This window comes from Podarcis filfolensis (assembly GCF_964270895.1).
Source record: "Podarcis filfolensis genome assembly, chromosome: 5".
In the NCBI taxonomy this organism is placed as follows: Eukaryota; Metazoa; Chordata; class Lepidosauria; order Squamata; family Lacertidae; genus Podarcis; species Podarcis filfolensis.
The window spans coordinates 19,647,713-19,674,214 of NC_139608.1; the positions used below are offsets into that span (position 1 = coordinate 19,647,713).

General features: G+C 41.4%; 1 protein-coding gene across 16 annotated transcripts in view; it reads right to left on the bottom strand.

Annotated features, from left to right (window-relative positions):
• Positions 1–334: 334 nt before the first annotated feature.
• LOC310762364 (schwannomin-interacting protein 1) overlaps positions 335–26,502 on the bottom strand; it is a 388,732-nt gene continuing 362,564 nt past the window's right edge. For 8 of the 16 annotated variants that reach the window (XM_083613307.1, XM_083613316.1, XM_083613318.1 and 5 more), the window contains 7 exons: positions 24,487–24,605; positions 11,821–11,938; positions 9,678–9,875; positions 8,767–8,890; positions 6,064–6,157; positions 4,089–4,139; positions 335–1,426 (listed from right to left, as the gene is read on the bottom strand). In XM_083613307.1, coding sequence (XP_083469433.1) covers positions 1,375–1,426; positions 4,089–4,139; positions 6,064–6,157; positions 8,767–8,890; positions 9,678–9,875; positions 11,821–11,938; positions 24,487–24,605 — 756 coding nt within the window. In that variant the 3' untranslated portion in view covers positions 335–1,374. The remainder of the gene's footprint in view (positions 1,427–4,088; positions 4,140–6,063; positions 6,158–8,766; positions 8,891–9,677; positions 9,876–11,820; positions 11,939–24,486; positions 24,606–26,502) is intronic. The other 8 variants (XM_083613315.1, XM_083613317.1, XM_083613321.1 and 5 more) reach the window with 1 other exon arrangement.

A 26,502-nucleotide genomic window follows, 5' to 3' on the forward strand; every position in this document is an offset into this window, starting at 1 on the left:
CAAGAACCTAGAAGAACATTTTTCTTTTCTTATTTCACACTATAGTTAGTAAATAGGGATGCTCGGGAAAAAGAGGTTAGTCCAACTTCAGCTCCCGTGAGCCCCAACATCTTGAGGGGTTCAGGTTCCCCATCACTGGCAAATGTAGTTGCTGCTTCCATTGAAGTGAATGGGAGAGATGCATGGTAGCTGGGTTATGAATTTGGGAAGAAGGACAAGACTCACAAAGAGGTTGTAGCTCGTATTAAAATGCATGATGATAGGAAGTGCAATCTCAGCGGAGAGAAAGTAAAGAGAGAGAGAGAGAGAGAGAGAAAAGTAATCAATTCCCATATCAAGTGTGTTAGAGTTTAATTCAAGTTTACGTATACAGTTGAGGTGTCATTTTCATTTTTCAGCCCACATAGTATTTTTTGTTAACTTTAAACCTTACCTTTGTGCCTGCCTTCAAGTGAATCTATAATAACTTATCTGTGTTCTAAGTGAATAGTATTTTTAAAATATATATATATGAAGAGAGACTTTTCATATTATATATATCTATATATAATCTGAAATGAGAAAAATAGGAATTTCACATGTACTTCAATGAATATATTACAGGTGAATTACTATGTTGCCCCACTAGTCAACAAAAAGACATATCATATGAAAGAAATTTTTAATTTTTATTTTACATATTTATACATAAAACTTTCAAGGTAACTCTTTCAACTCAACTGCATGTTAATAGCACATCTAAAAATGAATGTCAGGTAGTCAACATTCACAAAATGTTGAAAACTGATTAAAATATACATATTACTGAAAGCTACAACTTCACTACGAGGCATGTATGTTTTCTCTCTCACTTGTATAGCACCGTCAAAATTACAGTCTCATTTGTTTAAAACTACGCTGAAAAACAATAAAAAGTAGCCAATGGTAAAATACTGCTTTAACTTAAAGGTCTCTCTAAATAAACAAAAATAAAAGTTAAAACTACCCTCTCTCTTCTTTTTTCCTCTTCATGTTTGCAATGTTTATAAGTACTGTACATTTTGTTCTACAATAAGATTATTGAACTGTCCGATATTTAGTGGCACAAGTAAAAAATAAAATAAACCCAACAGCAAATAAATTAAAAAGCATAGGCCAACCACTGGACATAAAGCTTCAGACATTGGGAACAATTCGCCAAGCACAGTCGCTGTGCATCCACCATTAGCTTCAAGGAAGGGTTCGTGTGGGGGGTTCCTGGTGCTTGGCAGATTGCGCCCGGAATCAATGACTAACACTGATTTTTCTTGTGTGCCACCCGTGGAGCATCAGCGTTGGCACAACCACAGAAGCAAAACATTTTAGCTTGTTTCTTCAGTCTGATGGCTTCCGGTTTTATTTTGCTGGCATCTTCTCTGCCATGTGCTTCTGCTGACTTTCAGCGTGTCTGAAGGGAAATGGGAAAAAGGAACAATATTACGTAGATGCAATAAATGAAGATTGTTTTATTTTTTTTACTGGCAAAACAGAGAAGGAAGGAAGCGCAGCGATTGATGAAGATTGCTTAAAGAGATGCGTTAACTTTTGCTGCAATTATCTAGCCGGCTTAAATAGTCCTTTTCTTCAGGACTCCTCTAGACTGCAGAAATCCAGCACAGGAAGGAAAATAGCAACCACAGTCTTCAGGAGGTAAAATCAAGAAGAGCACAGGGGGGTGGGGATTTCAAGGAAATTGCTTTAGAATTGAAACTGTAGGTTGCAATAACATTGAAAGGAAGTTTTATTTGGGGAGCAAGGGGAAAAGGAGGAGCATTTCACCTCCTTCCCATGGATAGGAAACTTATTTGTCTTAACACAATCCAAGGATGTAACAAGATGACCCCTAGGTCCCTATTGTAGCAACATTTCAAGATCTAAAGAACTAAAAACAACTCGCCTCTCATCAACTGCCAACCATGTGGCCCACACAGAGGGCATCTGAATGGCTAATTAAATATGTAATTGATTCCAGTAACGAGAAACGCAAACTGCTTCCCACATGAGAAAGTAGTTTTGTAACACCCTTCCCCAACCAGGTGCCCTCCAGAAGTTTTGGATTACGACTTCCATAAGCCCCAGACAGTCCCTACAGGTGCACACTGTGGACCCAATAGAAGCCAGAGGCCATGCTTTCTATTCATTAAAACAGACTCGTACTTCAAAATTTCTGGGCACCAAGTTGGCAGTAGGTTGTTTTAGAAGAACAAGGGAAAGAAAAAAGTGCCAGGGTCGCGTAGCAGAGAGTCAGACCAGGAAGATACAAGTTTAGATAGACATACATCCACGAAGCTCATTGGGTGATGCTGGGGAAAGTCACCATCTTTCAGCTTAACCAACTGGTCAGAGGTGCTGAGATGGTAAAATTGAGGTGGGGGAGACAGAAACATCATGCACCCTGAACTCAAACTCTTGATTATTTTCATCTGCAATTTGGTATTCATATTAGAGACCATCCAAGAATATACAGAACCATCTCTCTGTAGATTTAGCAAGAACTGTTCAGTCTTTGTATCCATAAAACATAAAACACCCACAAAACATCTCTCTCTCTCTTTTTAGTTTCTTCTGCTTAAACAGTTCACACTTCAACTATGCAATGAGGCATTGTACCTACACTTCCTGTTGCTGATCTCTTTTCACCCAGAGACAAGCGGTTAGGGGGAAAAACGCCCCATCACTGGCACACATTCCTTGAACTTTTGCTTGCTGCCTTCGTGTTTGTCCCTTCTTCTCCCCTCACTAACAATAGTTCATAAAGCAGGAAGTGAAAAGCACCAGCATTGTGTATGGTAGTGGCAGAGTCTTCTTTTTTTGCAAGGCACAGGTGCTCTCAAATCTGAGCTACCTGTTGGCTCACGGGAGAAAAAACACCGACAACCTGGAGCTACAGGCAGAGTATGGGCATTGCTGTACAGTCATACCTCATGTTACGTCCACTTCATGCTATGTTCTTTCAGGATACATCCCGTGGCGACCCGGAAGTACCAGAAACGGTTACTTCCGGGTTTCACCGCAGACACGCAAAACAACGTCACACGCATGCGCAGAAGTGGCGAATTGCAACCCGCGCGTGCGCAGACATGCTGCTGTGGGTTGCGCTCTTTTCATGTTGCGAACGGGCCTCCGGAACGGATCCCGTTTGCAACCAGAGGTACCACTGTATTACGAGGTGAAGAAGCAAAACCACTCTGCTCTCTTTGATTTGCAGCAGCAGATTTCTGCAAGAACATACTATAGTGAGCACACCGACCTTTTCCTCTACGCAGAAATCCTCTGGTAGATGTCAATGACAACTTGCTCACCAGATTATAGTGGGGGAAGGTAGTGGGGAAGGATAACGCCATGCCGAAAGACAGACACATAATGGCATGCGAAAACACGCGCGCGCGCACACACACTAACCCTTCCCTGGTCTTTGTGTAAAGTGGATGAGATTCTGCCTCTCGTCAAAGTTTTCTAAGCTACAAAAGCAGAGAAAATTCAACGAAGTCAAGTGTGAGGTGTGTGTGTGTGTGTGTGTGTGTGTGTGCGCGCATGAGAGAGACAGAGTGCTAGGGGTGGGCAATTATTATTATCATTATTTGCTGTGGACTGACACACTCTAATATTTCCAAACTTGCTTGCAGATCAGAATGCAACTCCCATTTGGATTACTCAAGTCTCCAGATTTTGGAAGGTACCCTGAGGATCATCTCGTCCAACCCCCTGCAATGCAGGAATATGCAGTTGTCCCATACAGGGATCGAACCTGCAACCTTGGCGTTATCAGCACCACGCTCTAACCAACTGAGCTATCCAGATATTTGCATGCTCCCTGGAGTTGCAGAGGTTTCAGTGCAGTGGAATAGCTGGCAAATACCACAAAGCAGGAAGAGAGACGCTTTAGCATTTTTGGCTGCTGAGTTACTACTGAACCTTCTTTAACCAGCCAATCTGAGAAACGTGAAAATAACCTGGAACAGAGGGTGACAGAGGGTAGATAGAAGGGGAGAACATAAAAGGTTTGCACTGAATAAGAAAAGGCCTGGATTAAAAGGATCTGGGAAAGTTGAGGCGTTACTGTATTTTACCTTGTCGGCAGCAATGGTGCTAAATTACCATGGTACTGATAGGGGGCCGCACTGTAAAAGAAATATTACAGAAAAAAGAAAAAAATAGTTGGGTTTGCTTTGGTTCAATTAAGTCTCATCTCTGTCTGCAGGTGGCAAACAGGTTTCTTCCCTTTAAGATTAAAAACCAGCACAGGATTTGACTGAAAGGCCACAGCAAGAGCAGACGTAGCTATACAGTATATTCAGACTGTTGGTAAGATGCTATGAATCAAACCAGAGAAGAGTAACTTCATCCACCTGATAAGACTACATGCCTGCTTTCACTAGAGGAGGCAGCTATGAACTGCACCCCCTGCATCTAATTTTTGCAACAGGCTCCACTCTTCGACAAGACAATTGAAACCACATCTGGACAAAATGAAAGCACTGACACTATTATTGACCTTTTCCTTGGAACTGCCAGGACCTAAGGTCAATGCACACCCAGATTTTGCCTTTTGGAGTCTTCCCAGGTCTTGAAATCATGTCTAAAGTCACTCTGATTGATTCTGCCCACTACAGGGCTTGGTAGCCGGACTGAATATGTAAGGACAGCTTTTAGTACAGAGCGGCAAGCTGTTAATAGGGCACATTGTCTACCCAGTAAAGTAAGGAGTGAGAAAGGATCATTGAAAGATCATTAAGAAAAGATTTAGGAAGGGAAGGGAAAATTAAGAATAGATGGCAGCTACATTATCAAATGGAGAAAACAGAAGCTGGGATTTTTAACAGAGGTGGCATCACAAAGGCAGATTCTAGAATAAAGGAAGTTTTTGTCTCTATCTTTAGGACCACTCTCTTTGTCTGCCCAGACAAATTTACCAAGTTTCACATTTCCTAGCAGCAATAATTTCCCAAAATTAAAGGGCTCAGCACCATGTTGCTGCAAGCAACTAGAGAAAGTTATTAGGCATTGGATGTTAGATTATAAATGGATTCAATGTCCAAAGAAGTTTCACTTATAATCTGATAGAGAGTGTGGATCACAAAGAAATAGCATACTGTCCAAATCTGCCATTTGTCATACCCCAAACAGTCCTGGCAACAGGTGCTTAGAAAAACTGCAGCAAAAACAGTTGCTTCGGTGCAAACAACACTAATAGTGGTAGACTTATGTTACTGAACCAGGTGCACTTTTTATGACCTAAGCTTTCACTGGAGCTGTAGGCGGAACTTTTATGTAGTTCCACGATTGCTTCCTTTGGTCTAGTAGTTCTGGGTACATGCAGCAATGTATGGCACCTTAAAGATTAATCTAATAATGCCTGCAGAACTTCTCCTGCATTCTGTCTTATAAACTGCAGCTTCTGGGGCAGCAGCACTATGATCAGCTTTTTGCCCCCCAACCACTTTTGTGTCTGATGAAGATTTCTGAGTTTGTTCGTGACCTTGTAACATTGTGGTTGGTCCAAATAAAGACATTATCATAATGTGGCTTTAGGGTATGATCCTAGCAGGCACTGATCAGAAAACAGCATTACAAGTCAGACAATTCACCTCGTTTCAGTAATATATCATAATTCCTTCTCAGTGTTCCAACTTTAAAAGAAGTGCATTATGCTTGAATTGAAGAGCAGGGCCTTCTCTGTGGTGATGCCTCAACTGTAGGAAGCCATTCTGAGGATGGTATGCCAGGCACAGGCATACATTCTTTGTGGCATCAGGTTAAAATCATTTAATTTCCTCAGGCATTTTTTACTATATTTTTAGCCGGTTGAATGGTTTTGCTCCTTTTAATTTTATGTATTTATTAATTCATTCATTCATACACGCATACCCTAGCTTTCCCTCTGACAGTTATTATGTTTCTGTAATTTTGAAATTACTTTGACCCTGAAATCTGTTTTTGGGTGAAGGGCATTTTATACATCAACTAAAATAAAATATATCATCACAACAAAACGGTCTAAAGAGAGACCTTTGCAACAGGACGTATCTGAAAAAGGTTACCAACCTGGTCAAATCCTCAATGTCTACCAGCATAGCATCCTGTTCTGTGTGCAATTCATCCCGAATTAGCAGCAGTTGCACCAATTCTTCATTCAAGCCTGACAACAGAAAAAACAAAGAGTGTTTAAGTTCAGTTAGCCACAGTTCTCCCCATGTCTAACATTTTGGAATCTGTTAGTCACCATGGTACATGGCTCTCACTCCAAGAAACAGAAGGGTATTTGGCTTGGCATATAAATAAGGGAGGTGATGAAGTAATGGAACAAGAACAATGGCCGGTATTGTTTAAAGCAAACGTTAGTAAAAAAAATATCAACATGACACTACTGTAGATCTCATGAGAGAACCAAGGATGACTTCCCAAAGCAGAATGCACTCTTTAAACTCTTTAACTTAGGAACCAACCCATGGAACTTCTGGCATTTTTCTGGTTGTGGTTGGTGATGGAAAATCCTCAAAACTGGGTGTGATCTACCAAGGCTGAACTTGCATCAACACATTGGCAGGGAAATAAGCTTGACTGTCTATGATGTCAGCCTGTTTCTACAGAGGCAAGAAAGCAGTAGGTGCTCCAATTGCAACAGCTACCAATGGTGCCAGGAAGTGCCATTGTGTTGTGCGCCCATTGAACACCAGAGGACTAAAACCCCTGCTTTCTGCGCTGTCATTAGTAATGGTGAGGTTGGTGGGTACCAGGGACTTCTCAATGGCAGCCACACAATGGTGCAATTCACCTCCCTGGTACTCCACTAGGCCCTCATTCTGCTACTCTTTAGACTTGGGTCATAGGACTTTTATTTATTTATTCCAGAATCCTATTCAGTATTGATTTTAGGATGGTTGTTTTACATTGCAAACAAATTATTTGCATTTTTAGTGTACAGTTGTATATCACTTTGGGAGGATTTTTGTTCTGAAAGGCAGGTGATATATAAGCAAACAAGCAGATTTTTAAAATACAAACACAAACTCGAGAACCAAAACTCATCAAATGTATGTCACTTACCCAATGCTCTCATTAAAAAATTAAACAAAGCCAAGTCATGGTAGAACTGATTGATCAGTATTTTCTAGCAGGCCCACTGATTTTCTAACAGCAGCAATTCCAAAGTAGCAGACAGAACTAACAGACTTCAGGGGAGAATTATTCACATTTGGCTGAGCATAGCTCACAGGTGCCTAGGCAAAGAGCCACACTGCAGCTGCTTTGACTAATTTGATTAATAAGCACACATTGACATGGACCATGGAGTCATGTGCTAATTTCTTTTTATTTAGAGCCTCTTCTGTCTGTAATGAATTAATTCGTATCACTGAAAAGCATAGCAGTACTTTGGCTCTAAAAAGGACAGCAACAAAAAAGAGCCCAGTGGAAGGACTGCTCACAGTCACAAAAGCTTTAAAGGTAAAGGTACCCTTGACCGTTATGTCCAATTGCAGACGACTCTGGGGTTGCAAGCTCATCTCACTCTATAGGTCGAGGGAGCTGGCGTTTGTCCACAGACAGCTTCCGGGTCATGTGGCCAGCATGACTAAGCCGCTTCTGGTGAACCAGAGCAGTGCACGGAAATGCTGTTTACCTTCCTGCCGCAGCGGTACCTATTTATCTACTTGCACTTTGACGTGCTTTCGAACTGCTAGGTGGGCAGGAGCTGGGACCGAACAGCAAGAGCTCACCCCTTGCGGGGATTCGAACTGCCAACCTTCCGATCGGCAAGTCCTAGGCTCTGTGGTTTAGTCCACAGAAGCACCCGCGTCCCTTATAAAAGCTTTAGTATGGCCTAAATATTGCAAAGGGCTGAAGTTGTCTACTTGTTCATTTGCACAAGATGTAATGGAAGAGAGCTGGAAATATGGGAACCTCATGCTTCCTCTTCTCTACACAGTTCCAGGTATCATGCAAAGCCTCCTTCTACCTCAGTTGGCATTAGATTACTGAATAATAGCCATTCCTGACCTAACATCTGAAGCTCAAAAACCACTTCCAGATCTGTGATTTCTCTTCTCCATATCTAAGACGAAAAGTACAAGAAATACAACATGCCACGAGCTAGCATGGAATAAAAAGCCCAATATGTTTCGATTTAAAACTTGCTTTAGGGGCAATGGCCCCCAATGTTATCTGAAGAGAAGATGTTGGCATTGAAGATATTTCCCTCTAGTACAGTGGTACCTTGGTTTTAGAACAGCTTAGTTTATGAACAACTTGGATTAAGAACGCTGCCAACCGGGAAGTAGGTGTTTTGGTTTGTGAACTTTGACTTGGAAGCGGACCATGTTCCGCTTCCTGTTGAGTGTGCTCCATTTGTAAATTGAGTCCCCTGCTGCTATGGGAAAGAATGCCTTGGTTTACGAATGCTTTGTTTTAAGAAAGGACTTCCAGAATGGATTAAGTTCGTAAACCAAGGTACCAGTGTATTGGAGATGGCATAATCCTAGGAGGACACAGACCACTGATCCATCTAGGTCCGTATTATCCACACTGACCAGCAGGTTCACCAGGATTTCAGACAGGGGGTCTCTTCCAACCCTACCTAGAGATACCAGGGGCCTTCTGCATGCAAAGCACATGTTCTACCACTGAACTACAGTCCTTCCTTGGTTCAATGTTGGCGTCAGCTCTCACATGCAACGGAACAGTTTCTATTCCCTTAAGCCGAGGTGCCACAAATAGCGAAAGGACATAATACCAAGGGAGAAGACTTACTTTCTATCTGTGAATGTAGATCATTGACTATCACCTGTAGCTGCCCAATCGTCATATCTCTCAGATCTGTGGGCTTTAAGCTTCTTTTCATCAAGCATTCACTTATATGAGGCATATGTGGCAGCTAAAAAGAATGACAACAACACTTTAGGCCACTGTCATGGCCAGCAACAATGACAAAAAAGAACTTCTGTCAGCATATTTTCTAATGTATTAGCAATAATAGCTAATGATGGTAACCTACTATATATTAAGCACCCTGAGCATTAGTCATTAGGCACTGAATGCATAAAATTTATCAAGTTTAGATACCACATACTGTACTAAGATTTTATAAATACTATACTCTAACAAAGGGGAAAAAACTTTATTTTCCCTGCATGTTCTGAATCAAATATATTAAATAAATATGTTCCACTTTTAAAACTCATTTTTTACATCTCAGATGAAGCTATAAAGGTAAAGGGGCCCCTGACCATTAGGTCCAGTTGTGGCCGACTCTAGGATTGCGGCGCTCATCTTGCTTTATTGGCTGAGGGAGCCAGCGTACAGCTTCCGAGTCATGTGGCCAGCATGACTAAGCCGCTTCTGGCAAAACCAGAGCAGTGCACGGAAATGCCGCTTATCTTCCCGCTGGAGCGGTACCTATTTATCTACTTGCACTCTGACGCGCTTTCGAACTGCTAGGTTGGCAGGAGCAGGGACTGAGCAACGGGAGCTCACCCCGTCGCGGGGATTTGAACCTCCGACCTTCTGATCGGCAACTCCTAGGCTCTGTTGTTCAACCCACAGCACCACCCACGTCCCTTCCAGATGGAGCTATAAGTTCTCCCAAATTCCAAAAAGCTTTATTGCAACTGGAGCAACTTCCATAGCTAGAAACAACTGGCAGGCATTGATGAGATACTTACAAGGTCAGCTACGGGAGATTTTTTCCTGTTTTGCTTTTCCACCTCTACTTGCATTTTGGCCATTGGTTTTGCCATTGCTAAGGCCATTTTGGCTTCAGCTTGAAGTTTCTTTTGCCTTGAGAGAAAATCCATGTCATCTAGGGATTCAGATTCCTCTTCAGTAGTGTCTCTGTCAGAATAGGAAGAGCTCTGCTTGCTCTAGAAAAAGACACAAGATATATATACAATCAGGCTTGTCTAATTCAGCAGCTAGCAATTTAATCAAAGAATTAAAGCAATAAACATTAGCTCTAGCCTTAATGTGAATGGCATGAACCAGAAGTAAACCAGCCCTCTGCCAGAATTGTGTTTAGATTCTAGGGTTAAACTTTTGGCACCCCTGGTTTAAAGGACACCGGATGTCTGAGCTGGGAAAGAATTATGCCTGAGACATTAGAGGACTGCTAAAAGTCTAAGCAGATGGTATAGATCTGAAAGGATCCCTGTGATGCCACACAAAATACCTCTTTATATCCTCATACTGCGACACCACTCTTCACCTGCTGATGGCAGGTGAAGTTCAACCATACCTGGAGGGCACTAGGTAAGCTATCCCTGGTCCAAGAACTATACCCACTTGCCTAATTGACTGGCCAGTGCTAAAAGCAGCCACTTGTCCCATAACATTTTAGGGCTGCCATATTTTGAAGAGCAAAAAAGAGGACACATTTGCCGACTTCTAACTATGGATTGCTATGACAGCTCTACCCATGAAAAAGAGGATGTGTCCTGGAAAAAGAGGACATATGGCAACCAATGAGAGCCAGTGTGGTGTAGTGGTTAAGAGCGGTAGTCTCGTAATCTGGGGAACCGGGTTCGCGTCTCCGCTCCTCCACATGCAGCTGCTGGGTGATCTTGGGCCAGTCACACTTCTCTGAAGTCTTTCAGCCCCACTCACCTCACAGAGTGTTTGTTGTGGGGGAGGAAGGGAAAGGAGAATGTCAGCCGCTTTGAGACTCCTGAAGGGGAGTGATAAAGCGGGATATCAAATCCAAACTCTTCTTCTTCTTCTTCAATGTTCTTAGGGCACACAACCCAGGCACAATGGTTATCCATAAAATGGTGGTGAGGGATCTGGCCTTGGGGAGCAACATCATCCCTTGCCATACATATAACCTGCAATACAAACTGAGGCCTACGCTTCTCATTATAGGTTATGTACCGTATTTTTCGCACTATAGGACGCACTTCCCCCCTCCAAAAATGAAGGGGAAATGTGTGTGCATCCTATGGAGCGAATGCAGGCTCCTTGTCTTCAGTGATAGCAATGGGAAGCCTCCGAAGCGCAGAGGGCTCCAACTCCCGCTGTGCTCCCCAGGCTTCAGGCAGCTCTCCGCAAGCCTTCGGAGCACGCCTCCAGCCCCGCAAGCTCCGGGAGCGGCGGCAAGGCTGTGCGCAACCTTGCCGCCGCTCCCGGACCTGTTCTGGGGGCTGGGGTCGGGGGAAGCTCAGGCTTCCCCCACCCCAGGGCTAAAAACGAAGCCAAGACAGAGAGCGGGATCCATCCCGCTCGCTGTCTTGGCTTCTGCCAAAGCCACGCACAGCCTCTCCCGGCTGGAGAGGTTGTGCGTGGCTAAAGAGGAAGCCAAGACAGGGAGCGGGATCCATCCCGCTCGCTGTCTTGGCTTCCTTGCTCTTTGGGGCTGGGGGGGGGAATAATTTTTTTTTTCTTCACTTCCCCCCCTAAAAACTAGGTGCGCCCTATAGTCCGGTGCGCCCTATGGAGCGAAAAATACAGTACATAAATAGCCTATGCTCCAAGCTCTTGTGAAAGACCAGTCCTTCTTTTTAACAAGCAGGGAATAAACAAGTGTGACACAATGTCACGATATCAGAATCACTTACCAGAAATACTTTTTATTTACGCTATTTATATATTGTATTTCTTTCCTAGTAATGTTTTGGCTGCCAATATTACGTTGCGTCAGTTTGTTTCTTTGAAGTGTATAATATTGTTTTGACTATTGTAGTATTTCGTTCTTTTTCTTTTTATGTTTTAAAATTTAATAAAGGTCAAATAAAAAAAAAAAGAAAACCTGGAATTTGGTGCACATTTCCTGACATTTTTCAAGGGATCAAGACCTTCTGTAAGACTGAAACTCACCATGGGAGACAAAGGTGTATCCAAACTTGTTTCGGTCTTGCTGTCGTCAGCATCACTATCTTTGTCACTTCCACTGTCATTTACAAAACAAATCTGTAAATTCATCCCACTTTGTAACCTTGAACAGAGGAAAAAAAGAGCGAGAGGGAAAGAGAGATTGGATTATCACTTCCTGCAACAATATGAAATGTACTTTGGCTCTTAGATTCTTATTCTTCTAGAAAGTTTTGCCATTTCTGCATACTCCATCAATGTTAATTGCCAGTCCTCCTTCGTTTGAATTCTTCTTTCTGTCTCTGGGCATAAATCATTTGGGCAGCTGTAGTAGTGTACATAAATATTTTTTTGTGTGCTCTTTGGGTACCTCTCCACCAATTATACGTAAAAGAAAAGCTTATGGTTTTCTTAACAAAAGTTATCTTCAACATTTTTTTCAACTTATTATAAATCATTTCCCAGAAAACTTTTGCTACCTTACATGGCTACCACATATGGAAAAAGGTACCCTCCTTCTCTTTACATTTCCAACAGGTATCTGATTCTGACATACATTTACTGGGAGTTCAATACCATCCCCTATGTTTCCTTTTCTCTGCTGGTCTCTAGAAACCAGTTTACATGCTTGAGTAACTTGTTTACCATGGCTTGAGCTTTATGTAAAGTACAGTTGAACAGGCTAAAAAGGAAAAAGTTGGGTTGTGTATGAGAGTTTATCATTACAACATATTGAGATGATCCAAATTTAGCAAAGTTTAGCAAATATATTTCCAAGCTCAAAACAAAAAATTTTTTTTCCTTCCAGTAGCACCTTAAAGACCAACTAAGTTAGTTCTTGGTATGAGCTTTCGTGTGCATGCACACTTCTTCAGATACACATATTTCCAAGCTGTAACTATGCTAGATTTGAAAGCAGGGGGAAAAAGAGCAAGCATTCTGAGAAACTTAATTTTTTATTTTATTTTTTTTAAAAAGTTACACATGTAGATAATGGAGATTATCACTCTGGAAACAGTTAACGTGTCTGAATAATAAAATACAACATTGCATTTAGAACTCACATATCCCAATTTGTTTTTACTGTTGGATTTACAGTTGCCTGCAAAAGATGAGTACAGATTTGCTATTTCTACCTGATGGGGTAGATAGACTTCAGGCTTGCTACTTCTACTTTATATACTTTTTTTACTAGATCCCCAAGAACTACCACCCAAAGTCAGGTGCAAAATGCAGTTAGAATGAAAGGGCAGGGGGCACCTGAGCCCATTATGAGTACCAGAACTGAACTGACTCACAGTGTTTTTCGCATAAAAATCCACTCCTGGTTAGCATTTCAGCAGCCTAATTTATGTGGGAAAAGCCATTTTATTGTTCCCATTGCTAAACAACTCAGTTGTAAACCCTTGCCAAACTATTGCAAGCCACCCAGGGATCTTGACCTACCTTCTGCCTAATGCTGTTTTACATTATTTTAGAGAAATGCAATCAGCTGCCGTTGCCTGTGTCCAAAACAGTAATTTTCCGTTCACCTGATTAGCTCTGAGTGCTCTTGTGCAGAATGGCTGCAATCAAATTCAAAAGGGCGTTCTTCGCACCCAGAGAACTTACCATTTTTTTGTACACTGTTGAGGAAAAAAAAAATCACAAAATCTCTTGTGCATGACTGGCTAGGAATGGCCTCCCCAATTAAAAAGAAGAAGAAGCCGAAGCATTTAAAAACCACTCAGAAGATATTTTCTAGAACTCCGTGCCTAAAAGCATTATTGGTTATCAATACCTGCTTAAAATGTTGATCTAGGCAAGCCTACCCAGACATGCCATTATTATGTACAGGTACATTATTATTTGTTTTTAAAATATGTTGTTTTTTATCTACAGTTTAGCAATTCTATTATGTCTGTTTTAAAAGTCTGTTTCTATTGCTTAAAAAATATATGAATATTTTATACCAGGGGTGTCCAACTTCCAGGAGACTGCGATCTATTCCCACTATAAATAAACTGGCAGTGATCTACCCATTGGATTGACCAAAGTTGTTGAGCTTTTTTTAGCGGGGTCTAAGATCAACCAGGGACACGCCGCAATCAATCAACCAATCAACCAGTTGGTTGAGATTGACCTGTTTGACAGCCCTGCTTTATACCATTTCACATAAACCACTCAGATTTTAATTGTTTATTAAGCAGAATATAAATCTTGATAAACATACATACATACTGTACATACATATCACCTGTAAAGTTGGACCTAAATAAATGAATAAAATCAGAATACCTGGAAAATCAGTTCTATACAAATGTGCCACCTAGCTTCAATTCATTTAGAAGACTTCCAGGTTTCGGTGGTCCGTAACCTGAAAAAATGCAACCTGAAGCATCTGTAACCTGAGGTATGACTGTATTGCACTAGTACTGTACTGCCAATTTTAATTGCTGTACATTGAGTACTATTTTAGGCAAAGGCAGGATAGGCATTTCCTTAAGGGAAGACCAAGTCTTATTCAGCAGCCCTATCCCCCAAGGAACCAGGGCTTTAGGCTGTGTTACTTGAACTTAGTGGAACTAAACACACTTATTATTTAAAGCATTTAAAACTTTGTTCTTCAGCCAAAAAAGGGTTATAAAGATCAGTAATAAGACAGTCCCTGTCTTCAGCTTTACAGCCTAAAAGATATGGCACAAAAGAGAAAGAGATCAGGAGGAAGAAAGCAAACTCAGGCACTACTTCTTAGTTGCATAGTGCTAATTAAGATATGTATTTTAAGATATGAATTTTAGTCAATTAAACAACCAATTAAATTTGTGTAGAATTGCCTACAGGTAAAACAGTGTATCTGAAGTAAGAAGTAGCTTTTCTGATGATATACACAAAGGTACTGGCCCTGTGTGTGAATGAGTTTCTCGTAAGATGATGGTTGCCACCTGCAGTTTTTATAAGCATTTTTTTTTTAAAAAAAAGATTAATCTAGCTGAAGAATCCATTAACCACTGTAACTCTGTTTTTTTAAAAAAATCACCATTTATAAATAGGACCATCGCCTGATTAAAAAAAATCTTAAAGTCATATGAGTTTTAGTCAATTAAACCTGCATAAATGTGCAGGTGAGAAAAATAGCAGTCCAGATGATTCGTGAATTCATCAGGGCAGACATCATAGGCTGTTTATTATCTTTAATACAAGTGTGTGTGTCTGTGCGTCTGTGTCTGTCTACAGATGTCAAGAAGAGCAATTCCTTCCTGTCTAAAAAGGGGGGATGTCTCTTCAAAGATGATTCATGAAGCTGAGCAAGGATGCAGGGTGTGTGTGTGTGTGTCATGGTTCCAGGATGTTTTTCAGAACAGAAGCAACAATACGATCTGCCAGAGCACCAGGACACTCCTTGCTCTGGCAGGTGAATGAGGTGATAAAGAGATTTTCAAGTTTGTTTGGGACAGATTAAGTCAGGAAGTTGAGACCCATGGAAACATCTGGAGAGACTGACTGGATCAGAGTTTTCAATGTTGTTGTTGTTTAGTCGTTTAGTCGTGTCCGACTCTTCGTGACCCCATGGACCAGAGCACGCCAGGCACTTCTGTCCTCCACTGCCTCCCGCAGTTTGATCAAACTCATGCTGGTAGCTTCAAGAACACCATCCAACCATCTCATCCTCTGTCGTCCCCTTCTCCTTGTGCCCTCCATCTTTCCCAACATCAGGGTCTTTTCCAGGGAGTCTTCTCTTCTCATGAGGTGGCCAAAGTACTGGAGCCTCAGCTTCACGATCTGTCCTTCCAGTGAGCACTCAGGGCTGATTTCCTTAAGAATGGATACGTTTGATCTTCTTGCAGTCCATGGGACTCTCAAGAGTCTCCTCCAGCACCATAATTCAAAAGCATCAATTCTTCGGCGATCAGCCTTCTTTATGGTCCAGCTCTCACTTCCATACATCACTACTGGGAAAACCATGGCTTTAACTATACGGACCTTTGTTGGCAAGGTGGTGTCTCTACTTTTTATTTATTTTTTTTTTTTTTTAAGATATTTTTATTAAACAATTTTTTATATAACAGAAACAAGACATACATAAACAAACATTCAACAATAATAAAACAAAAAAAACACGTACCACTTCATAACCCAATTTCTAAACCTTTCTTCCTCGACCTCCTCTTACTTCCCGTTCCTGTATTCCAAATTCTTACAGTTTTTCAGCGAAATCTTACCTTATTTTATTATAAATTTATGCTAATCACCCTTATTCTCTTTGTCATAATCATTACTAATAGTAACCATTTATTTTAGTCCAACATCATTCTAACTGTCTCCAATTTTATAATATTTCTTTAAATAGTCCTTAAACTTTTTCCATTCTTCTTCCGCCGCTTCTCTTCCCTGGTCTCGGATTCTGCTCGTCATCTCTGCCAGGCTCATATAGTCCATCACCTTCATCTGCCATTCTTCCAGTGTGGGTAGATCCTGTGTCTTCCAGTACTTTGCGATGAGTATTCTAGCTGCTGTTGTAGCATACATAAAGAAGGTTGTATCTGTCTTTAGCACCCCCTGGCCGACAATACCCAAGAGAAAGGCCTCTGGTTTCTTGGGGAAAGTATATTTAAATACCTTTTTCAGTTCATTATAAATCATTTCCCAGAATGCCTTAATCTTCGGGCATGTCCACCAGAGGTGAAAGAATGTGCCTTCCTTTTCCTTACATTTCCAACATTTATTATCAGGCAAATGGTAGATCTTTGCAAGTTTGACTGGGGTTATGTACCACCTATAAATCATTTTCATTATGTTTTCTCTTAAGGCGTTACACGCCGTAAACTTCAACCCAGTGGTCCACAACTTTTCCCAGTCAACAAACATGATGTTATGACCAATGTCCTGAGCCCATGTAATCATAGTTGATTTAACCGTTTCATCTTGTGTGTTCCATTTCAGCAGCAGATTATACATTTTTGACAAGTTCTTAGTGCTGGATTCTAACAGTTCAGTCTCTAGTTTTGACTTTTCCACCTGGAAACCTATTTTTCTGTCTAATTTAAACACTTCATTTATTTGATGGTAATGTAACCAATCTCTCACCTTCTCTTTTAGTTTTTCGAAACTCTGCAATCTCAGTTTATCCCCTTCCTTTTCCAAGATTTCCCAATATCTTGGCCATTTCGACTCCATATTTAGCTTTTTAACTGCCTTAGCTTCCATTGGTGATAACCATCTTGGAGTCTTATTTTCCAACAAGTCCTTATATCTAACCCAGACATTCAGCAGTGCTTTTCTGACAATATGGTTTTTGAAACTTTTATGCGCTTTAACCTTGTCATACCACAAATATGCATGCCACCCAAAAATGTTATTAAATCCTTCCAAATCCAAAATGTCTGTGTTTTCAAGAAGCAGCCATTCTTTAAGCCAGCAGAAAGCTGCCGCTTCATAGTACAATTTAAAGTCTGGCAGGGCAAACCCCCCTCTTTCCTTTGAATCCGTTAATATCTTAAATTTTATTCTGGGCTTCTTGCCCTGCCAGACAAATTTAGATATATCTTTCTGCCACTTCTTGAAACAGTCCATTTTATCCATTATCTGCAATGCTTGAAACAAAAACAACATTCTTGGCAATACATTCATTTTTATAACTGCAATTCGACCTAACAAGGAAAGCTTCAAGTTTGACCATGTCTCTAGGTCTTTTTTCACTTCTGTCCAAGTTTTTTCATAATTGTCTTTAAATAAATTCACATTCTTGGCTGTCATATTCACACCCAGATATTTCACTTTTTTAACTACAGTCAACCCCGTCTCATTCTGAAACCTTTCTTTTTCAGTCTGTGTTAAATTTTTCTCCAATACCTTAGTCTTTAACTTATTCAATTTAAATCCTGCCAATTGACCAAACTCTTGGATTATTTCCAAAACTCTTTTCGTACTAGCTTCTGGCTCCTGTAATGTAAGTACCAGGTCATCTGCAAATGCTCTCAATTTGTATTGTTTAACTCCGACCTGAATCCCTTTAACCAACTGGTCCCTCCTGATCATATTAAGCAAAACCTCCAGGACCGATATAAAAAGTAATGGGGAAATAGGGCACCCCTGTCGTGTCCCTTTTTCAATCTTGAACTCTTCTGTTACCACATTATTTACAATTAATTTTGCTTTCTGTTCAGAGTATATTGCACCTATACCATTTTCAAACCCTACTGGGAAAACCATAGCTTTAACTATACGGACCTTTGTTGGCAAGGTGGTGTCTCTACTTTTTAAGATGCTGTCTAGGTTTGTCATTGCTTTTCTCCCAAGAAGCAGGCGTCTTTTAATTTCGTGACTGCTGTCACCATCTGCAGTGATCATGGAGCCCAAGAAAGTAAAATCTCTTACTGCCTCCATTTCTTCCCCTTCTATTTGCCAGGAGGTGATGGGACCAGTGGCCATGATATTCGTTTTTTTGATGTTGAGCTTCAGACCATATTTTGCGCTCTCCTCTTTCACCCTCAATAAAAGGTTCTTTAATTCCTCCTCACTTTCTGCCATCAAGGTTGTGTCATCTGCATATCTAAGGTTGTTGATATTTCTTACGGCAATCTTAATTCCGGCTTCGGATTCATCCAGCCCAGCCTTTCGCATGATGAATTCTGCATATAAGTTAAATAAGCAGGGAGACATTATACAGCCTTGTCGTACTCCTTTCCCAATTTTGAACCAATCAGTTGTTCCATATCCAGTTCTAACTGTAGCTTCTCAGGAGACAGATGAGGTGATCAGGCACTCCCATTTCTTTAAGAACTTGCCATAGTTTGCTGTGGTCGACACAGTCAAAGGCTTTTGCATAGTCAATGAAGCAGAAGTAGATGTCTTTCTGGAACTCTCTAGCTTTCTCCATAATCCAGCGCATGTTTGCAATTTGGTCTCTGGTTCCTCTGCCTCTTCTAAATCCAGCTTGCACTTCTGGGAGTTCTCGGTCCACATACTGCTTGAGCCTTCCTTGTAGAATTTTAAGCATAACCTTGCTAGCGTGTGAAATGAGTGCAATTGTGTGGTAGTTGGAGCATTCTTTGGCACTGCCCTTCTTTGGGATTGGGATGTAGACTGATCTTCTCCAATCCTCTGGCCACTGCTGAGTTTTCCAAACTTGCTGGCATATTGAGTGTAGTACCTTAACAGCATCATCTTTTAAAATTTTAAATAGTTCAGCTGGAATACCATCACTTCCACTGGCCTTGTTATTTGCAGTGCTTTCTAAGGCCCATTTGACTTCACTCTCCAGGATGTCTGGCTCAAGGTCAGCAATCACACTACCTGGGGTGTACGAGACATCCATATCTTTCTGGTATAATTCCTCTCTGTATTCTTGCCACCTCTTCTTGATGTCTTCTGCTTCTGTTAGGTCCTTACCACTTTTGTCCTTTATTATGGTAATCTTTGTATGAAATGTTCCTTTCATATTTCCGATTTTCTTGAACAGATCTCTGGTTCTTCCCATTCTGTTGTTTTCCTCTATTTCTTTGCATTGCTCGTTTAAGAAGGCCTTCTTGTCTCTCCTTGCTATTCTTTGGAAATCTGCATTCAATTTCCTGTATCTTTCACTATCTCCCTCGCATTTTGCTTGCCTTCTCTCCCCCGCTATTTGTAAGGCCTCGTTGGACAGCCACTTTGCAGAGTTTTCAATACACATTTTAAACTGGTTCTAAGTTGTGGTTCTGTATGGAAGTGAGAGCTGGACCATAAAGAAGGCTGATCGCCGAAGAATTGATGCTTTGGAATTACGGTGCTGGAGGAGACTCTTCAGAGTCCCATAGACTGCAAGAAGATCAAACGTATCCATTCTGAAGGAAATCAGCCCTGAGTGCTCACTGGAAGGAGAGATGCTGAAGCTCAGGCTCCAATACTTTGGCCCCCTCATGAGAAGAGAAGACTCCCTGGAAAAGACCCTGATGTTGGGAAAGATGGAGGGCACAAGGAGAAGGGGACGACAGAGGACGAGATGGTTGGATAGTGTTCTCGAAGCTACCAGCATGAGTTTGACCAAACTGCGGGAGGCAGTGGAAGACAGGAGTGCCTGGCGTGCTCTGGTCCATGGGGTCATGAAGAGTCGGACACGACTAAACGACTAAACAACAAAAACAAAATCGTGGTTCTAGTTTTAAGCTGCTGTTACGCCTTTTCTCAAGAAATGACAGACAAGCTGACATGGTTGGTGTTTACTGTGTTTTTAAACTGTGTTTATTATATGTTAAAAAGCAATAAAACACATTATAAAGAAAGGAAGAAAAACAACAACAGAAACCACCCAGCGCCAGTGGATTGTCCAAAGCTGAATAGCAGTGCCTTTGGCCCTCTGTGCTCGCTTAAATCAGCAGGCAATACTTTAACAACCTATTTACTGGTATAATGTACATAATGGTTCCTTTATTCCAAAATCGAACATGATCTCAGCCACAAGGTGGCCTGTAGCACTTGCTTGCAACTTTGGGCATCCTTTTATCATAAATAAGGAATGGGTTGTAATGGAAGCCACATGCACATTAAAGGATTAAATTTAAAATTCACCAATCATCCAGTTATTTGTGCATACAGAGAGCTCCTGCTAAAGTATTATATTAACTTGTGCACAAGGCAGGGAGAAGAGATTATTTTTTAAAGCGTTCTTTCGATGATGCATTTGGCTGGTCTCTCTAGTCAGAAACAATTCTTCCATAAAGGTGTTTATTGTGATTGTGGTGATGTTATGCTTCTGGCCATCTGGACTTCTATTCAGCCATCTCCCTTGACAAAATTCCTAAGCTGTGTAATGTCAAGCCATAAAAATGCTAACTGTGATTTATAGCCACCGAGACTCTGTAGACAATACAGAAGCATATGGGTTTTTTCCTCCTCTGGACAGATATGGAATATCCATACAGCGGCTGCGATTCACAGAAGAACCATTCCTAATTTGTTATTTCATTAAGAACTTGAAATATGATGGTAAACAAAACATATCACCAGGCAGACAAGACATGTGTAACTAATAAACATGAGCTTTGATTCATGCTATTCCTATTTTGCACCCCCATCCCCAGGAGATTTAATCTTGTATTACTCTTCAGTGGAAATGGACAGTAAAATATTATTTTCCATTTACTTTAATGGCTCCTTGGATGCATTATTAATATGCAATATATAATGAATAATTGCATACTTACATTTTTACGCCATGTCTTTTTCTGCTGCACAAGACATTCAATGGGTTTAAGGCCTGAAGCATAAATTATAGCTACCCGGGGAAGGGTGTGATAACATATATTGTTCCTTTGCTTTATTCTAGCATTGTTTGCAAAGGGAAATAGATTAACTCCTTACTCCTTTGTGAGTCATAACCTCTGTTCTTAATACCAGCACACACGTTATAGGGAAAATGTTGAGGAGTTCAGAGAGAGAAAACTAGGAGACAAACGCTGCAGTCCTAGAGAGACTTGCCTGAGAGCAAGTACCACTGAATAGGATTTTTTCCTGAGTAGCCATGCATAGGAGTATGCTGTAAGTTCCCATCCCATGCACATCAACTAGGCAGTGAGTTTGTTTAATATGGTAGGACTTATGTCCCAGTAGCCATACATATGATCAGAATCAGGGCCAGTCTTCAATATCTATCAGGCTATGTATATTGACTTGTATGCTTAAATTGAGATGGAGGTACTGATGGCTACTGTACTATTAATATGAGCTGAAGTTTTATTTTTTTCTTTTCCTTCCTGACTCTTGTTGTTAAACTTTCTATTAAAAGGTAGCCAGAGTAAGAACCAGGCCTTCTTGTTCTTTGTTTTCCAAAGAACCTTGAAAATCAGAGGAAGAATAACAACAGATGACTTTTAATCAGTGCTGGGGCAGGAAGTCCATACTTGGCTGCCCTTGCCTCCTCAAGGAAATCTGACTTTTGGGTTCCTGTGCGTGAAAAACAGACCCTTCCTGGGAACTCTGAAAGTGCCAGGCTGTGCCATTCAGAGACTATTTTGCCTGAACCCGTACCCTTGCAGGGGATCGATGAATGTGGCTTTGGGGTGCAAAGAAAAGCCTAATCAGTGAAGCAGTCAGGGCATTTGCATGTGTGAACTTGTGTCTGCTTGCATGAGACATCCACGTGCCATGTTTCCTGCTCTACCATGAACCTACGCCACAGAAGAGGAAGGGGTCCCAAGGGGTCCCTAACAGAGCAGTATTTGACCGTGTTCAAGCTTGTGGAGTGGGACAAATATGGCCTGGCACATAATAATAAGAATTAATTTTTATTTATACCCCGCCCTTCCCAGTTCAGAAAACCGGGCTCAGGGCAGCTAACAACAAATTTAAAACACTTAATTGATGCAACAAAACACAGCATAAAATACAGTATAAAACGTAAATAACAAAAAATTCAGAATTCAAAAAACAAATTAGGGGGAAAATCCATCCAATAAACATTAGATTATCTCCAGGGCTAGCTAGCTAAATTAGTCCTATTTGGGCCAGCGAGGAGACCAGGGAAGAATTAGCTGTGGGATCCCAGAGTGGGTAATCTTCATAAAAAGGGGAGGGGGAGGGAAGGAAGGGGAATAAAAGGTCAGGCTAAGTTCAAATTGAAAGCCAGGTGGAATAGCTCTGTCTTACAGGCCCTGCAGAAGGAAGATAAATCCTGCAGGGCCCTGGTCTCATGGGACAGAGCATTCCACCAGGTTGGAGCCATCACTGAGAAGGCCCTGGCCCTGGTGGAGGATAATCTGACTTCCTTAGGGCCCTGGACCTCTAAACTGTGATTATTCATGGACCTTAAGGTCCTCTGTGGGGCATACCAGGAGAGGCGGTCCCGTAAATACGATATACCTTTGTTAGGTAGGGCAGGCTTAGGGAGTGACAGGCCCAAAGTCACCCAGGAATCATCATGACTGAACATAGATATGAACAGGGGTCTCCCCAGCCTGTGATTTTGGAGTGCCCTTGGAAGGTGTGGCTTCAAAGGGAGGCAGGGAGGCAGGGCTGTCAAGGTGAGTCCCTATACTTCAAAAAATTATCACTATACCACCGTTGAGGAGCTATTACAACTAGTACTACTGGAAGGTAACAAAATTAGGTGCTTGAAACATGAAGGTTTTCTGTGGTGGTTGTGGCCATGTGCAGTGTGGTTGGTGATTAATACAATTTTTACCCCCCCCCCCCAAAATGCCACTTTAACTCAGCTTGTGTCCTCAAACAAAAGTAGAGAGCTGAGTACCCCAAATATTTGAGGTGGGGAGGCACCCTTAGTCCAATTCTTATTATTATAAACAAGGGATTGTGGACTCTTGTTTGGGCCTCAAAATGGAGAATGGGATGTTGAAAGAACTCTTGTCCTTTATCCTTCCAGATAATGCATTGCTTGTTTAAATAACCAGGAGCCACAAAATCCTTTTTCCAGTGATAAACTGGAGAATGTATATTTTGATGAGTCTCCCACAGGCAATAACAGCTCACCACAGCATGCACAAATGTTCTTTGGTTTCTACATTTATGTTGAAAATAAATTTTCATCAGGACTGACCATTCACACACTTTTATTTATCATGCCTATATAAAAGTTTGGTTACCATTAAAGCATTTACAGCTGCTGTGGCATTTGTCCGTGTTAAGCGTGCAGTATTCAGAATTTTACAACAGAGGCAAGAGACTGGATTTCTTACAAAGTATAAAGGGCCTTCATAGCTTCTCAAAGAATATACAATTATATGCCAGTGTAAGACTGGGGGTTTGGGTGGCTGTACTCAAATTTATGTCCTTGAGTTCAGATGTCTGAAGGGAGGCAGTGCTGCTTCATAAAATTATTTGTATTTCTTTGTAATACATTTGAAATCTCCCACTAAATCCAAACCTTTATTGCTTAGCCCATGCATAGGCAAACTCGGTCTACAACTTTTTGGGACTACAACTCCCATCATCCCTAGCTAACAGGACCAGTGGTCAGGGATGATGGGAGCTCTAGTCCCTAAACATCTGGAGGGCTGAGTTGCCTATGCCTGGCTTAGCCAAAGGCAAACAATCATACAATAGTACAAAAAGCGAGACGTCACTAAATATATGACTTTAACAAACGAAAAGCATCATGACTAGCCACTGGAATAGCCAAATAAACTCAGTTAAGTGCAGTGTGTAACTCAGTGTAGACTTCAAAAGGCTTTTAAGTAACACTGATAATTCAAACAGTATCCAGACTTAATGTGCTGAGCGCTTTTAAAATCTTTAAAGCAGTTGAAGAAATTATTCATTACAGATGTTACTGACGTTTCTTTAAATATTTATATCCTCACCTTGGCTGAGTTTGAGATGGCTTATGGAATAGTATATTAAACCATACTTTTTCCCAACATGTTTGAAAGGCACACAGAATGAAGTTCTGAGAAAATGACTGACAGTCACAGAAATGGAAGCAAGCATGACATTCACACACAACATTGGAAATGCACGGTACTGTTGGACAAACAGATGCCGGGGGGGGGGGCGGAGATAGAAGATGAGAAGCTTAGAAGCTCAGACAGTTGAGGGGTTTCTCTTTGTAGTTAAATCATGAACGGACAGAACACTGAAGATAGTGTCACAGTCTCAAAAGCCTGGACTTTATGATATTATGCCACGCGGCATAACTCTATGATATTATGCCACATGGAAGCTATTAAAATGATAAATGTTCACCGTGCCATTTTCACTCACCGAGAAGAAAGGCTTGGCTTTCCACTTTTACTACAGCTGGTATAAATTCCTGGGCCATCATCAAAGAAACTTCCAAGCGCCAGTTTTTGCCTGATAGACTCCCTCTCATTTTTTTGAGCCTGAAAAAAACACACAACCAGAACAATTATCGTCAAACCGCTGACAGCAGACCAGATTCCTGTAAACAGAACTTTAAAGTTAATCCAACATTTTCAGCACTCAATGCTATAATTTGAGACAAGGAGATAAAGCACCAATGATATTTTGATTTGTTTCAAATAGAGAATACATGTTGAATATTGTCTCAGACTAGTCACTAGGTGATCCTGGCACAAGTGTTATTTCAGTTCATTTTCGCCTTTAATTTGTCTACTGTCTTTCTACACTGCTATACACAAGGCAGTGTATGAGCCACAGAAGCAACAGAATACACAACAAACACCACACATCTTATAACAATCTGACTCAATGCAAGAAGTCATCATTTGTTCCAAGTTCTTGAGTCCAGGAAGTGGGAAGATGGCTTGCTATGGATGGGGTTGCACTACTCTGGAAGGAGCAGGTCCATAGCTTGAGATTACTCCTGGATTCAACTGTCATTTGAGGCCCATCTCTAGCTGGTTCACCAGCTATGGCCCCTTTGGGAGAGAGATAACTTGACCATGGCACTCCATGCTGTACTTTCAGATTGGAAATTCTTGCCTAAGCCAACCACGGTTCTGAATTTTATGATGATGATGATGATGATGATGATGATAATAATAATAATAATAATAATATATTATTTGTACCCCGCCCATCTGGCTGGGTTTCCCCAGCCACTCTGGGCGGCTTCCAACAAAGACATTAAATACAGTAAATACATATACATTAAAATGTCACACATAAAAAACTTGTTACGATATTGAAGCAAGTCCTAGCTTGAAAAGTAAACATGATGGGAATGTTGGGACTGCCCGTGGGAAACGGAGGGGCAGTCAAGTCACAGTGTGAAGCACTGGAATTAGCTCAGAGTGTAATATGAGATCTTCCGTTTGTTCCTGTCCAGGAAGTGCAGGAAGTGTTTGTGACTACACTGCTGGAGTTTGAAGAGAGCAGTCATGTTTTTTGTAACGCTGCAAAGACAGAAATAAAAGCATGTAAATACGTTTCTGTCTATCTCTTTCCCCTGCCGGGGGGGGGGCAGGAAAGAGGGTGTGTGTTCTTCTCACGTTTGAGAAGAATCGCCGATCGAGACCTAGCCTGCGCTTGCTGGGGAATGCAGCCAGGGAGGTCAACAGGGAATCAAGCCGGGTGCCTGGGATTGTTGCCAGTTTCTGCTGATATGGGCTTGAATTTCCGACAGGGCTGCCTTCAGATGTCTTCTAAATGTCAGGTAGTTGTTTATCTCTTTGACATGTGATGGGAGGGCGTTCCACAGGGTGGGTGCCACTACCAAGAAGGCCCTTTGCCTGGTTCCCTGTAGCTTTGCTTCTCGCAATGAGGGAACCACCAGAAGGCCCTCAGTGTTGGACCTCAGCATCCGGGCAGAATGATGGAGGTGGAGACGCTCCTTCAGATATACAGGACCGAGGCTGTTTAGGGCTTTAAAGGTCAGCACCAACACTTTGAATTGTGCTCGGAAACGTACTGGGAGCCAGAAAAAAGCCTGCTTGTGTTTTTCCCACAGGTATCTGGTTGGCTACTGTAAGAATAGGATCATAGAATCATACATATGTACAGAGTTGGAAGGGATTCCAAGGGTCATCTAGTCTAACCCGCTGCAATGCAAGAAACTTTTGCCCAAGTTGGGGCTTGAACCCACAGCCCTGAGATTAAGAATGTCATGCTATACCTACTGAGCTATGTTGGACTAGATGGGCCTTTGGTCTGATCCATTCTACTAACTAACTAACTAACTAACTAACTAACTAACTAACTAACTGCAAATACCCAGTTCCCTCTACGGATTCAGCCTAAGCAACAATAGGTTTTAATTCATACTTTGTTTATTAGAGTTGGAAACTGGTGCCACGC